This window comes from Syngnathus typhle, linkage group LG18 (assembly GCF_033458585.1).
Source record: "Syngnathus typhle isolate RoL2023-S1 ecotype Sweden linkage group LG18, RoL_Styp_1.0, whole genome shotgun sequence".
Classification (NCBI taxonomy): Eukaryota; Metazoa; Chordata; class Actinopteri; order Syngnathiformes; family Syngnathidae; genus Syngnathus; species Syngnathus typhle.
In genome coordinates this window covers 7,528,935-7,544,713 of record NC_083755.1, presented here as the reverse complement: position 1 = coordinate 7,544,713, position 15,779 = coordinate 7,528,935, and the positions used below count along the sequence as shown (strand labels likewise).

Sequence of the window (15,779 nt, the reverse complement as noted above, 5' to 3'; positions counted from 1 at the left end):
TTACTCTGCCTTTTGTGCCCAAAGTTTAATAAAAAAATTGAAAATTTTTAATTAAAAATAAAAAAAAACACGGAAGCACCCCAACTATTTGTGTCTATTTCCCAGAATGGCGGCCGAAAGCGGAGGATCAAGTTGGTGTTGGACCGCGAGTACGAGACCAGTTCCACCGGTGATGACAGCGGCCCAGAACCCCTCCGCGGACGTTCCACCTCAACGTTCACCAACCACACCAACGTCAATGGCGGACTCTACGTGGCCCAGAACGGCTCGGTGGTCCGCACCCGCCGTTCCGTGACGCCCACCAAACCGCCGTTGCCCGTCTTCAGCTCACGGCTTGCCAAGCACTTTAAAAAACTGGACAAAATGGCGGCCACCTTGGAGGAGAAACTGCCCCTGAACAGTCCCAGAACTTCGACGGACGGCAGCGTCAAAACCCTGCGCACTTTCAAAAGCCCCGCCAGCCCTTCCTTCACTAACTCTGACATCCATAAGACCGTCAACGTGTTCGACAGTCGACAATCCAGCATTTCTTCAGAGTCGGCCAGCAATGTGGGGGCGGAGCAAGCCTCCAACGCGGACGGCGGGACGGACGGGGGACTTCGGAATGGGACGGGTGAGGATCGAGAAGCAGGAGAGGCCGAAAGAGAGTCCAGAGTAGACGGCAGCAACAGCGAGGGAGACGACGGCCTGGTCATGAGGGATCTTCCCGGTGAGACGACGCGGTCGGAAGAGGAGGCGCTTTGGATGGGACCCTGGAACAACCTTCACATCCCCATGACTAAACTCTGACTGACAACGAAATAAATCTTCATTTGTGCTGACAGACTCTCAAGTGCCAATTTGAAAAACGCTAATCAGCATGTCAAAAGACTCATTTTTATGAAAGTCATCAAAAGTTGCCTTGGATTTGATCTCGGTGAAGCACTTTTTTTGTCCTGATCAGTGTTGACGGCTCATCTTGACATTTGTCTGACTCATCTTTGTCAAGTTGCTTGGCAAACGGAATTAAAAAAATAAATCATCCAGTGGCATGGGTGTCTGCTTTCTTTTTTTAATACTAAAGCTTTAAATAGCTTCCCATTGGAAGTCACTGAGTTTTACTTTGATGTTATGGTCGATTAAAAACACTTACCTTGCAGCTGAGGAACATGGAGGAACGTTGCCTTTGACAGGGAGGTGCACATTTCCAATCCCAGTCCCACACGCTGACATCCGATCCAAAATTTCAAGTCACTCCATGTTAGATGGAACCAAAGCCGGAACAAAATATGTGGAGTCATGCCAAACACAATCAGTCAAATCAAATCAAACACTTGCCACTCCCTAATTGACTTGCAAAAAAACACCAAAAGGGGGCGCTAATCAGCTTTTAAAATGTTAGGAGTGGTTTATTTCCCCCAAAATATTACAGGGCCCAAGACCTGCTAATACAAGGGTGTCCAAACTTTTTGCAAAGAGGGCCAGATTTGATAAAGCGAAGGGGCCCGGGGGCCAATAGATTTTTCGGACATGTTTTAATTCATGCCAATACACACTGTTATGAAACAAATTTCATTGTCCCAATTGTCTTGATTTTTAAATGACAAAATATATATATAATAAAGGCATATATACTTTTGATTTACTTTTGACTCACAGCCCCGCGTGAAAAATTACTGTTGTGATGCCAATTCAGCTTGAAGCTGCTTCACTTTATTAGCGCGGTCACTCCGTTTAGTCTGATTGTGTCTCTTAAGGTTGAAATCTTTAAACAAGGCAACCGTCTTTAAGAATTAGACAGACACAATTACCTTGATTTTCAGTGAGGAAGTAATGTAATTGACATTTCTTTTGAAAACGACGGCCCTCAACTTACCTCGTTACAGTCGCCATGACAGAAAAGAAAGGAGTGGTGCTGCCACCTTTTGGTAATAGGGGGAATTACAGTTTCAAGTTGCATGCTTTTTTTTTTTATTGTTTGACAGTGCAGGCGGGCCATAAATAATACTTTATAAGACCGAAGCTGCGGGCCAAAAATAACTTAAATTTTAAGTATGACAAACGGGGGGAAAAATATGTAGTACCACTGCATGACCACTAGATGGCAGCAGAGGGACTATTAAAAGTAGTAAAATTAGTGTATTATGCTGACAGTACAATTGCAAATTTAGTTTATAATTTCTATACCAATGTGCTTGGTCAATATTGTGGTTACATTATTAGTGATCAATCTTTTTTTTCTGACCGATTGAGTGATATTTGAGTGATTTCTCACAGCACACTGGCTTGGAATCATTGTGTACATTATGATATATATTTCATGAACTTTCAAAACGTCATCAAATGAACACTCAGCATTTATTTTGTGACAAATCCAAAGCCACACAGTCATTTGTACATATTTACAAAATAACAATCAGTCTTACGATTGATTGCTTTGTGACAGTAGAGACCTGCACATGATTCTGTACCTTCCCAAGTTTGGTTCAACCTTGAGATGTTCCCAGCTGGCTTCAGTCTTTCCCTCTGTATGTGATGTTGGTGAAAGTGGATGTAGCCCCTTTATAAAGAGGATTGTGACCCTGTCAAAAAAAAAAAAACACAAATTCATTTGAACTTGGAATAGAAAAATGCGACCGTAGTGATATGCATCCATTCATAGATTTAATAATCAACATCTCTGGTATGATGCAAACTTTTAGTTTTGTTGGCATGGAACAGTTAATTGTTGAGTATGTCGTTGACCGTTAAACTCACTTGTGGTTTGTTGGGAGCCAAACAGCAGCAGCCGATTAGCAGAAAAAGCCACGAAACTAATTTCAAGCCAAGCCTTTGTAGTGCTGCGGCTAACAGCGGGCCGTGCAAACAATAAAAAGATGCAGCAAGTGTGTGTGGCCGCCTTTACGCAACAGTGAAAAGGCAGCATTGTTAACATTAGCCAAAATGTCCACCCTGTCGTCGTCCGCCCTGTCAGCAATCTCACCCACCGTCTCCCACTTGGCCCGTGCACGCTCCTCCTCAAATTTGGCAAACTCTCGCCTGTCGTGAATGGTAATCAGCAGCTTCCAGATGAGCAGCGCCGCCAAGCCTAGGAACAAGATGGCCCCCGCCACCGAGAGCAGCACCACCAAAACGTCCGGGCCCTCGGGACAGTCTAAGGGGAACATTTTAAAATGAACAGAAGGGCCGAAAGTTTTGAAAATAATAATCCTAAATAAATAAAGTCCTTTTTATCGCTCTCATTGGTGCACTTTTTTTGGGGGGGGGGGCTAATATTATGCCCTCCGGGAGAGGCCACCTTTTACAAGTGGCATCAAAGCTCAACTTCCTTTTTCTTGCGTGCGTTTTCCTTTTTGCTCATTCCTGGTTTTCCGCTCGTGCGTATAACGTCCTCGTTACCTTTTTGATTCCAAACCTTGTTAATCTTTTTTCGGACTGTTTCTGAAACTTGAAGTTTCTTACTTTGCGCTGGATTTTGCTTAGCTGGCTCTCATAATGTGGAGTCAGCGGGTCCCGGAGGAGCTGGGCCGGGATGTTTTACGACCCACTTTGTCTCGGCGGGGCGCAAACGTGTTCAGGGTAAACTCTGGCGTGTTTCCCTACTGCAAATGTGCAGTCGAAATTAGACGGGCGCATTCATTAGAGGCGAGAGACCCCGCGACAGATTTTCTCTCCGGGCAATCGGGGCCCCCGTTAAACAACCCCCTTCCCCCTCGCCGACGCCACCCAACAAGTTGACAGCTTGAAAGTGGACTAACTGCAAAATACAAAACAAAAAAGTCCATTTTATTAACTCTCTCAGTGCCATTGACGGTGAATGAGTTCATAAAATAATCCATGCCCATATTTGGATAAAGCTGCCAACAAACGTTCGTTACCTGGCTCCTTGACGACAAACAAGATGGACTTTCCGCTGGCGTCCTCGTAGTACTGGAACTGCTGCACACAGTCGTTCTCGTCCTTGTAGGTGCAGTTCACCGCGTTTGTATCATGAAGCACTGAGCGCCGACAAAAAATAGCACAGGTGAGTGAGGCTTCAATATTCCGGAGAAGCTTCTTATTAGTTCCTCACCTAATTCCTCCATGAGCTCAATCTCGTCCTTACAAATGCGAGCGCAGGTGTTGTCCTGGAACAGCTTGCCTCTTTTGAAATGTTTACACTCCACACATTGCCTGTCATTTAAAAAAAACAACAACAACACAATTAGACAATTACTAGTAGAATCCCAAAGTGTGATTATTTGTGTGTACTTTTTCATGGTGCACGCGTCAGGACAGGTGGGACACTTGTCGCAGGTGGCCCCGTAGGCGCCGGGTTGGGTGCACTCGCAGGCGCCGCATACGCACTGGCCCCGCCCACTGCACAGCAATCCCAGGTGCGACATGCAGGTATCGGTCCGGGTGGAGCAGTTGCAGTTCTCCCCCCGCCAGTCGGGGGCGCACTGGCAGAAGCCGCAGTTGCAAACGCCGTGGCCTGGAAGGAGAGAGAGAGAAATTAATCATACACCGGGTCGTCGCAGAGGGCTCCCTCTAGTGGTGTGCTCAAGAGTTACAGCCCAAGTACAGTTCTGTTATATTTAACTATATTTGAAAAATATTTCTCCCTAATATTGTTTGTTCCTTTCATGTCATCCAGAACTTCTCGTTTATATGATCAGAAAATGCTACAATTATTATGATTTCTTTTTTTTTTCATGTTGCAGACCTCCATAAAAAGCATCTTCTGTGGTCATCTTTTATACTTACCATGTTTTTCCCCATCTGTCTACACTCAGACAGACAATGCATTCATCATAACCACATCGCACAATGTGTCATAATCACGCATAAGATGCTTCCTCTCTTTCCGAATTTCAAAGCGGCAACATTTTCACCAAATGTGTCTCTTTTGTTTTGTTTTTTTCAGCCCAAACAGGGCGTTATTTTTAGCGTCTCAACGCCTCGCTGGACCCCCGTGAGTAATCACAAAGGTATTTTCATGTTAATCTGTCCACTGGGGAATGCAAAGAGCGTGTGTTGACTCTGGGGAGAGAAGCTAAGCATGCCATTCGGATAAAAGAAGAGGCTAGCGTCACTGATTGGGATGACAGCAAACATCTGCGCTGTGGTCCATTTCTCAAGATGAGTTCGAATGACATTCGATGAAGCCGCTAACTGCTGACGTTGTGCAAGACTCTTTCTAGATGTTCCACTGTTGTGTCAATTTTTTGCACGTGCTCATTGTGAATGGAGCCTGGGCGATGTGGGGGGGGGGGGGGGGGGAGTAGTGTTTTGGGGATGTTAATTCTTACCAGATGAGGTGCGTGGCAAGTCCCTATGCGCAATGTGTGTGTCTTCATTCAGCGTTAACCCTTGGTGGAAATTCCAAACGGCCGAGTGACGTACCAGAGCAGAGTTCTCCTTTGTAGCGCAGGCAGTTGAAGTCATCGCACTCGCACAGCTTCCCCCACACTTTGCCAAAGTCGCTGCTGTGGCAAACGCACTGGCCGCACACGCAGTCGCCGCGCCCGCTGCAGACGCCCGACGCGCCCGACTCGGTGCAGCGGCCCTGCTCGGCCGGGTCGTAGTCGCCCTCGGCGCACTCGCACCGCGGGCCCAGGCGCCCCGGGTGGCAGGCGCAGATGCCGCACTGGAAGGTGCCGTTGCCGTGGTGACACTTGGGGCTGCGCGCCTGAGCCTTGTTCTGACACTTGCAGTCGCATTCGATGGTGACGCTGACCGACAGCGAGTCCTTGAAGCCGACCGGTTTGATGATGAAGGTCTTCTTCTTTTTCTGTTTGGGACACGCTCGCGCTCGGGCCTCCACGCTGAAAGACACCTGACACAAAAAGTTCACTTTTGAATCAAAACGCATAACAGGAGGAACGTCATTCGTTGGGGATTACGTCAAACTCTGGCCCAAACGCAGGCGGTGAGGGCATGCGCTGCGACGACCATATAAGGAGAAAATGAGGCCCGGAGAAATAAATGTGCGGAGGCCTGAAAAAATGTCACCTGGGGGGTGGTAAGGAGGAGAAGTGAAAAATGGAAAAATAAAAAAACAGGAACATAAACACAAGGAAGGTCAGAAATAAAAAAACGGGAACTTACTCATGAACCTTCAGGAGCTCACTCACTGAACGCTATCTCAACAAAAACGCAGTCGGGGTGCAAACTTGGAACGGGCCGATAAAATAGCAAACCCGCGGTCTGGAATAGCGCTCGACCGCATACGTCGACAGATGGTCGATGCATACGCGGCGCCGCCTCGGACTCACCGTGTCTCCTATCTTGAGTCCGGAGCAGGACTTAAGCCCCGGGATGACTTCTCCATTCAAACACGTGGCGTTGAAGGACAGGGACAGCTCCTCCGGGACGCCCAGAACCTCCAGCTCTATCTTGGAGCGAATTTTCTGAGAGCCGCGAGAATGGACAAAAGTTTTGAGACACTCAACAGAGAAAATGTGTCAACAGATCAACATCATCGTCCGACCCCAAACGTGTTTCCTGTGTTTCTACTCACAGCGTAAGCCTTCAAAATAAGCTGGATAACGTTGCCAGAGTCGTTGGAGAGCGTTCCCACTGTGGTGCCGGCGATCAGCTCGCTGTAGTTCTACAAACATAAAAGTAGCGTATTGTATCTGCATTTAATAGACTTTTGCCGAGTCACGTTTTAGAATTTCCATTCCTCCTCGGAGGCGCTGAAAAATGTATTTTCAAAGCCAGTGAGGTTTGGAAGAGTTGAAGAAGGCGCCGCATGTTCGGGATTAAGTAAGAGCAGACGGGTCAGAGCAGACAATCTTTTGCTCCGAACTTTCCACAATAAATATAATAAGAACTCACGTCTCTCTGTATTTCCGAATTTCTGAGAGATGTTTGCAAAATGATCCGACTGGACGCTTCCGCGCTCCAAGATTTTATTACTTTTCCATCCATAATTTTGCATGATATTTTAGAACCGCAAAATGTTTGCAAAGTGCTGACCTGGTACAAAGAGACCACGGGGTTGGTGACGGCAAAGATGAGGTTGATATTGTTCTCCGACATCTTCTCGGTGATGAGAGCGAGGGACGGGTAGTCCTGTTGAGAAGAACGCCGTGTTGATTTGGCTGCGTCAAACACAAAACACGCACAAACACACACACACACACACACCATGACAGTCGACATGCTGTACATGTTGGCCGAGTTGAGGTGGCAGCGCCCGTCGTTGGGCTGCACGATCCCGGCCAGGCGGCCGTCCAGCGCCACGTGAGTCTTGGCGTCCGAAGTGAAGATGAGGAGGTGGGACGCGCCGGGACGCCAGCCGATCTGTTCCTGAGTTAACAAACGAGCCAGAATGAAACATTTCTCCGTCCGGTCTGTCGCCATGACTCGACGGCGCACCTTGCAGACGGCCGCTTGGAGGATGGCGTCGAAGCCTCCCTCGGGAGCGTCCCTGTTCCTGGAAACCATCTGCTTCCTGACTTCTTCGGTGAAGCGGCTCACTTTACCCGTCAAGGACAGCACGTGCTTGTAGCCGAACTGGGGCCGGCAGGTGGTGTTGATGCTGCCCGGCAAACACGAGTCAATATATGCCCTTTGACCCCAATCGGGTTCCCTCCTTGTACCTGTAACAAGGGTTCTTGACGGCCTCCTTGGGGGAGATGTACATGTAAGGGGAGATGGGCTTGTCCACAAAGGCGCCGAAGCCCATGCGGAGGTTGCTGGTGGTGCGGTTCATGGCCTCGGCCAGGCCCTTGCCAAGCGTCCTCAGGCGGTAGAGGTCGTCGTTCATGGAGTAGGAGAGGTCCATGAGGTAGTAGAGGTCCACGGGGTAGTCTTCAACCTGACGCACCTTCACCGTGAAGCGCTTGGCGTCATCTTGGTAAGCCATACGAACAATTACAAAGTGGACACTCACTGACCAATTTTTGGAGAGGTGTTCTGCTGGCTCACCAGGCCTGAGGGTAATATGGAGTCTCTGCGGTTTGATCTGAGTCACATCCTGCGTGGCTCCCGCCGCCTTCTTGGTTAGAGGCCGGTCCTCGATCACTTGCAATCTGCTGTTCGGAGACTCCACGGCCGAAGTCGCGCAGCCTGCGGCCACCAGGTTGGCTTTGCGGTCGCAGCGGGACGAGCTGGCCTCCCCGTGACCGAATTCCTGACGGGAGAAGGTGACATATTGATATATTTTTGTTTTGATGGCATCGTTAGATTTGAATCGAGGAAATGACACCCACCTCTTGGACGCACCATGCACAGCTGGGGTGCACGGCCAGGCACTGCTTACACGTGCTCGCGCCTCTCGAGGTGCACACGTTTGAACCTGCAAAAAAAAAGGCATTAGAGATAACAAAGTACAATATTAAAACATGTGAGATGTCACCATTTATTGTGTCAAGTCCAAAGCATACTAAATGAGACCCTACCATGGACTCCGGTTATTCCCAGAATGACCCAAAGGCACATCGGAATCAAGTCCATCCTGCATGCGTGCACTCGGCCGAGTCTTCCCAGAGCCGAGTGCAAGGAGGAATGAAAAAAAAAAAAAAAGAAACTTCCACTCATGTCTCCAAGTCTAAAAGTCTTGAAGCCGCCCCCAACTCCCACTATGAGGAGGAACAAGGGGTGGGCATGCAACATTCAGAGTCTATGTGATGGATGCTCAAGTGCACACTGCCCTCTAGCGGACGTTAAGAATAAGTACAAGGAGAACCCCACTAAATGTAGAACCTCTGGAATGGTTTGGGCACTTTTTAGTCTCACTTATATCGTTTTTTATACTTCAAATTGATCTGCATATAAGTAAATAAGAAGCAACTAACCTCTCACCACAATCAGCTGACCAACCCATAATGGATGATCCACTCCAACCAACTAACCAAAACCTGCTTGACTCGGTTTCTGGATTCGTATTGATATGAAAATCCTTGCTGACTTTGTCATGATAAAAGGAAAACCAAAAAAGCGGCTTCCTTTCCATTGTGGTCTCAAAGGGCCGAAGGTCAACAGATTCATTTATCTGTGTTTTGACTCGAGGTCAAATATGAGTGGTAATCATTCATTGGGATTTATCTGACGTTTTGCTAGATAGCTGCGTGTTTTTTTTATTTTTCTGTAATCCATACGAAGGCTAATGCAATATCATGGGCTCGTGTTTAGAACCTTGAGGGACGCCACATCTTATCTTTAGAATGTCATGACAGCACGGCGTGTTTTTAATCTGCTCAAATTACATTCCAACATTTTAACTGCTTTTAATCTAATCTATTCAGATTATATATGAAAAGAAAAATCCAAATTGTTCCGCTACTATGATTTTATTCTCTCCTATCCCCCAACGCCCAAGCCAGTATTTAAACTTGCTCTTGCTCAATTGTCATCATTGGCTGGCCTTTTTTTTTTTTTTTAAACTTCCACAAACAGTTACTCAATTCCCGGAGAGGTAAGAGTTCCTTTGCTTGCACATTTGGTCCACTGCGTGTTTGTACGTGTGTTGGAAAGATCGGGGAGGAGGAAGGGGGGGGCTTCAGTCTTGGCAGGGCCGCACGTCTTTCAGGAGTTTAATTGCAGCCTTTGCTCAGGATATAAGACGTGGATTGTATTTGCATGCAAGCAAGTTGACAAAAAGGTTGCTTAAGAACTCGGATTCATCTTCAGGTCACATGCACAGAGCGCCACTGTGTGTTGACTTAAGAGTTAATGAATGGATGACTGGAAGCTGCAGAGGGAGCAGCGCCTTGGAAACAAGCCTCTTTTCCCAGGAAGGGACAAAAAGAGAGGGGAACCCAAAATGAAAATGACGTGTTTGCAGAGACCCCCAACAAGTGCGGGGAGGGGGGCGAAGGTGGGCCTTGAAGCATTCCATGCAATGTTACAGCCACTAACATGTACTTGACAAGGAGCCACGGGGAAAAGAGGGAGAAGCAGCTGTTGGAGGAGGAGAGTGAGACAAAGAAGGAGCAAGGGGGGGCTGTCCTTACTTGCTCTCCTTGGCGTGGGAGGGGGCACAGCGAGGGGACTAAAGAGGAGCCCCGGTCATTTTATGTTTGCTGCGTGCACGGGCGAACGCATGTGAGAGAGAGGCATCAAAAAAAAAAAAAAAGACAAAAAAAGGGAAACCTTCCTTTGCCTTCCACTCCGGCCATCATGCACTGCAGGGGGAGGAGGGCGCTTCTTCTTCCCTGGCTGGCCGCGCTCCTGGCCGGGTTCCTGGCGGCCGGCTCGGAGTTCCAGCATCACCGCTACGAGGACATGGTGAGAGCTTTGTTCGCCGTGCACAACCAGTGCCCCTACGTCACGCGCGTCTACAGCGTGGGCCGCAGCGTGGAGGCGCGCCACCTTTACGTGCTGGAGTTCAGCGACAACCCGGGCATCCACGAGGCGCGTGAGTAACATCTCGCCCCGCCGCCTTACCAAACTCCCCAGCCGCTATATCTCACTGGAATGCCAATCCGGTTTAATAAGGGTTTGAATATGATTGGTTACTTCTCAGCACATCCCTTTTATAGGAGGGTGTGCATACTTTTGCTACCAGGTTAATTTTGAAAATTCTTTTGACTTCTTCTCGAAAAACATTCACTTGAGTTTATCTCGGTGTTGTTTTTTTGAAATGACAAAAACCTGGTAATTCCACAGGGGGTGTGCAGACTTTTTATATGCAGAGACTAAATCATGTTTGGGTTGGACTGCGTTGCACGCCAGCATTCTATTTTTGCACGAGACCGAGTGGTATGTTGCTTCATTCCTGGTATTACCAAAAAAAAAATGAAGCAAAGAATGTTGGACTCGGCGTCTGGAAAGTTGTTTACATGCACAACGTGAGGACATTTAGGCGGGGGGGGGAACATCTGTCATTCATTTGAAATCACTCTTAAGGGTTGCAACATTTAAGGTGCAAGCGCTTGGTCGTAACCACAAAAATTAGAGCGCCGCATGTTTATTCTACAAAACCGCCGCCGTTTAGCTTGGCCGGCCTTTCCACTGGTGCGTTTTCAAGAGAAATAACCTTGGCTTGTCTTGGCTTTTTTTCATCGCACGGGTTTCCTTTATGAGAATAGAAGGATGTGTGCCTGTTCTGCTGCAATGGAACAAAACAGGAACCGTGCACTTTGCACCTGCGTCGACTCCCCCTTGGCACTTCTTAACTGGGGGTGGGCAACATAGGGCTTGTGGGCCATAAATTATAGTCTAAAAATATTTTCTTAAATAGTTTTACATTCCTGGTCCCATCACGCATCTCAACCTCATTCAGAGCCTTGAGGGACACCATAAGTAAATAACAAACTAATCGCCTGATTTATTATCCTAGGTAGCATAATCAATCTAGTCAAAAATTACCTTTTTCCTGGTCATAGTGCAACTAATTTTCTACAAGTCCTATAATTGTTAACTTTGAAATTCCAAGAGTGCCATTGGATGTTAAATATTAAAGATTGCGGCAATCCAAGTGTGTTTTGCAGCCGGAGAGTTTCACGCATGTGTGCACATGCTCTGGCAGTCATTTCCAATGATTACGCCTGAAAGCACCGTTGCCTCTTGTGCATTTCCTCCCCAGTGGAACCCGAGTTCAAGTACGTGGGCAACATGCACGGCAACGAGGTGCTCGGCCGCGAGCTGCTCATCAAGTTCTCCCAATTTCTATGCGAGGAATTCCAGGCGGGAAACCAGCGGATCATGAGGCTCATCTACGACACGCGCATCCACATCATGCCCTCCATGAATCCCGACGGCTACGAGGTGGCCGCCAGACAGGTAGCAGACACCCACAAAGTATTTATTTCATATGAAAATAAGATCGTCCTGATGAATTCAAAATCCGATTTTTCGAACCAGGGTCCCGAGTTCAACGGCTACCTGGTCGGACGAGGCAACGTGCGGGAAATCGACCTGAACCGTAACTTTCCCGACCTGAACGCGCTCATGTATTACTATGAGAAGACCAACGGACCGAACCACCACCTCCCGCTGCCTGACAACTGGGAGCAGCAGGTCTGATGCACAAAGGGAGGGGGTGGGCTACTGGGGAGGGGCATTGTTTGAATGCCCCATTCACCCCCTAAAGTTAAAATGTTCGAGATACATCTGCCCATGTGTCCGACAGATTTAGCTTGAAAGCTAAACAAAGCGCCAGTCATAATAAATCGCTGCCAGACTGCTACCGCTTGGCTCAAGGCCGCCGGAGCTCTCGTCTGGTGTTTACTGCCTCACACGAGCACAAATAGTATTGCTACTGCTCGAGAGAATCACCAATAAAAAAAAGGAGCCTACCACATGATGGTGGTACCTGGTGAAGTTGAAGAACCAAAGTAGAATCGGGCCAAAGAGTTCATAAATCGCTTTGAGAAGATACTTTGAAGGATTAATCATGCACGCATGCCTGGAGATTAGGCGAGTTGAACAAAAGTGCCAAGAAGTGAAAGGGGGGGTAAAAACAAAACCAGATGTGTTCAGTCGTCAGATAAGTCATACTCTGTCCTTCGATACCTCGTCCAGGTAGAACCGGAGACACGTGCAGTAATCAAATGGATGCAAAACCACAATTTTGTCCTGTCTGCCAACCTTCACGGCGGAGCCGTGGTGGCCAACTACCCCTTTGACAAATCTCGGGACGTCCGCATCCGAGGGAGGACCACCTACGCCGCCACCCAGGATGACAAAATCTTCCGAAACGTAAGCCACCGACACACGGTAGGGAAACATCACCTGGGGCAAATTTCCATATGTGTGTGTGATGTCAGTTGGCGAAGACTTACTCGTACGCACATAGCTGGATGCACAACGGCTGGAACTGCGGCGACTACTTTGAAGAGGGGATCACCAATGGCGCCAGCTGGTACTCCCTGTCTAAGGGTCAGTAAATAAACAGTAAGCACAAAGAATAATAGTGGCTGAGTTGATTTATCTTGCTGTTTTTTTATTTTATATCACAAAAATATGGCCATGGAACAGGGGTGTGTAGACTTTTTATAGCCATTCTATTTTCATTTCAACGCAGAGCCCAAGATTGTCATTCTTTTTTGCGGAATGTTAAAGACATGGAATCAATCTTTGCTGCGTTTCAGGCATGCAGGACTTCAACTATTTACACACAAACTGTTTTGAGATCACGCTGGAGCTGAGCTGCGACAAGTTTCCGCCCGAGTCGTCGTTGCCCCGAGAATGGTTGGGCAATCGCGAGGCGCTAGTTTCCTTTGTGGAACAGGTTGGTTTCTTCCAATCGTATGGTGATATGATGTCTCAAAACTTTTCAAATGGAGCAGAGATGAGGTTTGGGGTTTTCAGAGGCCAAAGCGCGTGGTCCACTTTAGCAAAGTACACGTTACGCTTGGTGTATTTATGCATACCAGACTGAAGTAAAATACGGCTTTTGTTTACCAAATTAAAGACTCTTGTTTACATTCGAGGTCAGTGATTTAAGAGGCGGGGCTTGAGGCAAGGCCAGTTGTGGTTTTTGGCATGTGCTACATGTGTGGTCGCACAAGGCACATTCTGGGGTGTCTACTAACCTCTGGTCCAAAGGCAGCTCCAGTAGGCTCCCCAACTCTATAAGCAGCAATGGAAATGTGTTAGTAACTAACACTAGATGCTGCTGTTTTGGTTAGCAAAGGGGTATGAACGAATTAATTAGAGCATAATAAACAGTAGGCTTGCCTCCGTTACAGGTGCATCACGGGATAAAAGGCATGGTGTATGATGAAAACAACAACCCGATTAAGAATGCTGAGATCTCCGTGTCGGGCATCAACCACGACGTCACCAGTGGTTAGTTGTCTGTCCTGAGACATTTTTTCTCCGCTGGTCTAAAATGTCATGCCACATCATTCAAAGACGGCTCTCCGCAGGAGTGCACGGCGATTATTTCCGACTGCTGTTGCCCGGCACGTACGCGGTGACGGCCACCGCCCCGGGTTACACCGTCTCCTTGAGCACCATCGTGGTGGGACCGGCTGAAGCCACCCAGGTGGGTCTTACTTTGTTTTCTAATGCATAAATGTGTTTGTTAGTATCACTTTGGCTCTCTCTAGTGGTATGAAGGATTGAAGCATTATTAGTGGCTTGAACTTTATGAAGTTTGCTTCTTTGTCTCCATCGCAGCATAATTTTTACTTGAAGAAAAAGGTACCCAAACTGACCGTGAAGACAAAGAACCACGGCAGGAGGAACCTGTCATTTCCCAAGTCCACTTTAAAACTGGGCCCGAGATGAGGTGGCAATTTCGGGAACACACACACATGCACACACAGTACTTTTAATTTAGTAGTTCTGTGTTTGTTTTTTTTGTTTAAGTTTGTTTGTTAATACCAGTGGTTTAAATAATTATTCCAAGAACAATGTATTTATGTAACAGTATAACTGCACATGAAGATGGCTGTCTTTTTTTGGGGGGGGGGGGGGAATTGAGATTTGCTGAATATAAAAATAAAAGAATGTGTTTTCTTCTCCTGTCACGTGACTTAACTTCTTAAATATCTGATATTTTTCTGATGAGTATGAAAGCATCCTATTAAGAAAGTCTTTCCAGAGGGTGGCGGCAAAGGACAAGATGTCACAAAGCCTATTTGCAACTAACATTAGAGAGCACTGTCACATAAAATCTCATAATTGTAAATAAAATACATCCTTCTTGAAGATTAACCGTGACAAAGCAGTGTGAATTCTTGCTCGAATTGGGATTACTTTTCTTCATAGCTTCCAATATGTCCAAAGGCAATGACATCATGTCATTATAAAGCGCTTTTACTTTCAAGTGCTTTCCTCAAAGCAACCAATGCAACAACAGCTAGTCTGTAAAGGACAGGAAAGAGGAAAAGAACACTTCACATTGCAGGGTGTGACGTACAAAACTTGCTTTGGATTTGCTTTTACCTGGACTTAACATTTCATGGTGGTTCACCCAGTCGTAGACAAGATGGACCGATTGACCTTTGTCCTTTCACCCGCCTGGTCACAGCTTCTCCACAACAGAATGACTTGTGTCCTCCTCCTACAGTGCATGAAGAGAGCAAATATTCAAAAGTCAACAATGGACCTCCAAAGCACTCTTAAATGAAAGTGCTTGCTGCCGGATGAGACACAAAGGCAGCGTTTCATGCACAGCACAATACTCTGGAGCATTCTCGTTGGCGCGCATACACTGAGTGTGTGTTGCTTTTGTGGACAAAAAAATTGACGTCACAGATGCCCGAACTTGGACCTACGCTGCCGGACATCTCCCACACGCTTCATTTGCATGTCCATTGACTGGCAGTTGAGGATTTGATTAGCATGGAAGTTATGTGAGCTGCTACACTATGAATTCGAACCCAATGCTCTTTCGGGCCTTGTATGGATTCCCCAGGCTTGTATATTTGCCAGCACAAGTTTTAGTGCCATTGCAATGCCTTCCTTTTCCATGTTCCCACGTGAAATTGGCCTCAGTTTCCTGCTATTGTTTTTGCACATGCAAGATCACATAAGAGGAAGCTGTCATGTAGAATCAGCAAAAAAAAATGTCTTTGACAGATACTTTTCAACAATATATGATGCAGCCATTGCTATAGATTGCAAAATATCACGAAGGAAATGAAGGCACTCTTAAATTGCCTCCTAACTTGGCATAGACAGAAATATGTGAAATGAAGAATTAAAGTAAACAATACTAAAGTATTTTCCTATCTGAGCAGATTGTGAACGACTACAACACAATTACAACAAAACATAATCATTATTGTTGTTATATTATTAGCCCATACCTGCATGTGCATTGTATTGCGTTTGACTGTCGACTAGATCACGTGTTATTTGTTTTTAGCATTAGCATCACCTGGAGCTAACAATAATGCAAGCAATAAATTAAT

General features: G+C 46.9%; 3 protein-coding genes across 5 annotated transcripts in view; 2 read left to right on the top strand and 1 right to left on the bottom strand.

Annotated features, from left to right (window-relative positions):
* The window catches only part of LOC133171338 (protocadherin-15-like), a 37,927-nt gene extending 36,910 nt beyond the window's left edge, over nt 1-1,017 (top strand). The window contains exon 39 of the mRNA XM_061304621.1: nt 106-1,017. Coding sequence (XP_061160605.1) covers nt 106-789 — 684 coding nt within the window. The 3' untranslated portion in view covers nt 790-1,017. The remainder of the gene's footprint in view (nt 1-105) is intronic.
* Nucleotides 1,018-2,318: 1,301 nt separating this feature from the next.
* Nucleotides 2,319-9,644, bottom strand: LOC133171332 (integrin beta-3-like). Of its 2 annotated transcripts, XM_061304609.1 has the most exons (15): nt 8,370-9,644; nt 8,181-8,266; nt 7,897-8,101; nt 7,569-7,821; nt 7,345-7,507; nt 7,114-7,275; nt 6,943-7,038; nt 6,482-6,571; nt 6,237-6,371; nt 5,365-5,797; nt 4,231-4,453; nt 4,052-4,152; nt 3,858-3,977; nt 2,967-3,133; nt 2,319-2,561 (listed from the first exon to the last, which is right to left on the bottom strand). In XM_061304609.1, the coding sequence occupies exons 1-15, from the start codon at nt 8,581-8,583 to the stop codon at nt 2,493-2,495; spliced, it is 2,517 nt and encodes an 838-aa protein (XP_061160593.1). In that variant the 5' UTR covers nt 8,584-9,644; the 3' UTR covers nt 2,319-2,492. The 2 variants fall into 2 exon arrangements, with proteins under 2 accessions (XP_061160593.1, XP_061160595.1); XM_061304611.1 differs by lacking the exon at nt 2,967-3,133.
* Nucleotides 9,645-9,721: 77 nt separating this feature from the next.
* cpn1 (carboxypeptidase N, polypeptide 1) lies at nt 9,722-14,577 on the top strand. 2 transcript variants are annotated; one of them, XM_061304618.1, is made up of 9 exons: nt 9,943-10,327; nt 11,498-11,694; nt 11,776-11,931; nt 12,436-12,612; nt 12,681-12,792; nt 13,005-13,144; nt 13,605-13,704; nt 13,785-13,903; nt 14,038-14,577. In XM_061304618.1, exons 1-9 carry the CDS (start codon nt 10,090-10,092, stop codon nt 14,146-14,148), a joined length of 1,350 nt encoding a protein of 449 aa, XP_061160602.1. In that variant the 5' UTR covers nt 9,943-10,089; the 3' UTR covers nt 14,149-14,577. The 2 variants fall into 2 exon arrangements, with proteins under 2 accessions (XP_061160601.1, XP_061160602.1); XM_061304617.1 differs by having other exon boundaries at nt 9,722-10,327; nt 11,498-11,931.
* The last annotated feature ends 1,202 nt before the right edge of the window (nt 14,578-15,779 follow it).

Excerpts from the sequence above, each read along its gene's own strand:
- LOC133171332 (XM_061304609.1), bottom strand. The coding sequence starts at position 8,583 with ATGTTGCATGCCCACCCCTTGTTCCTCCTCATAGTGGGAGTTGGGGGC. Across the intron at positions 6,572-6,942 it reads CCGTGGTCTCTTTGTACCAG|AACTACAGCGAGCTGATCGC; the intron begins GTCAGCACTTTG and ends TTATGTTTGTAG. Across the intron at positions 6,372-6,481 it reads TTATTTTGAAGGCTTACGCT|AAAATTCGCTCCAAGATAGA; the intron begins GTGAGTAGAAAC and ends CGCGGCTCTCAG.
- cpn1 (XM_061304617.1), top strand. The coding sequence starts at position 9,829 with ATGTACTTGACAAGGAGCCACGGGGAAAAGAGGGAGAAGCAGCTGTTG. Across the intron at positions 10,328-11,497 it reads CCCGGGCATCCACGAGGCGC|TGGAACCCGAGTTCAAGTAC; the intron begins GTGAGTAACATC and ends TTTCCTCCCCAG. Across the intron at positions 11,932-12,435 it reads CTGACAACTGGGAGCAGCAG|GTAGAACCGGAGACACGTGC; the intron begins GTCTGATGCACA and ends TACCTCGTCCAG.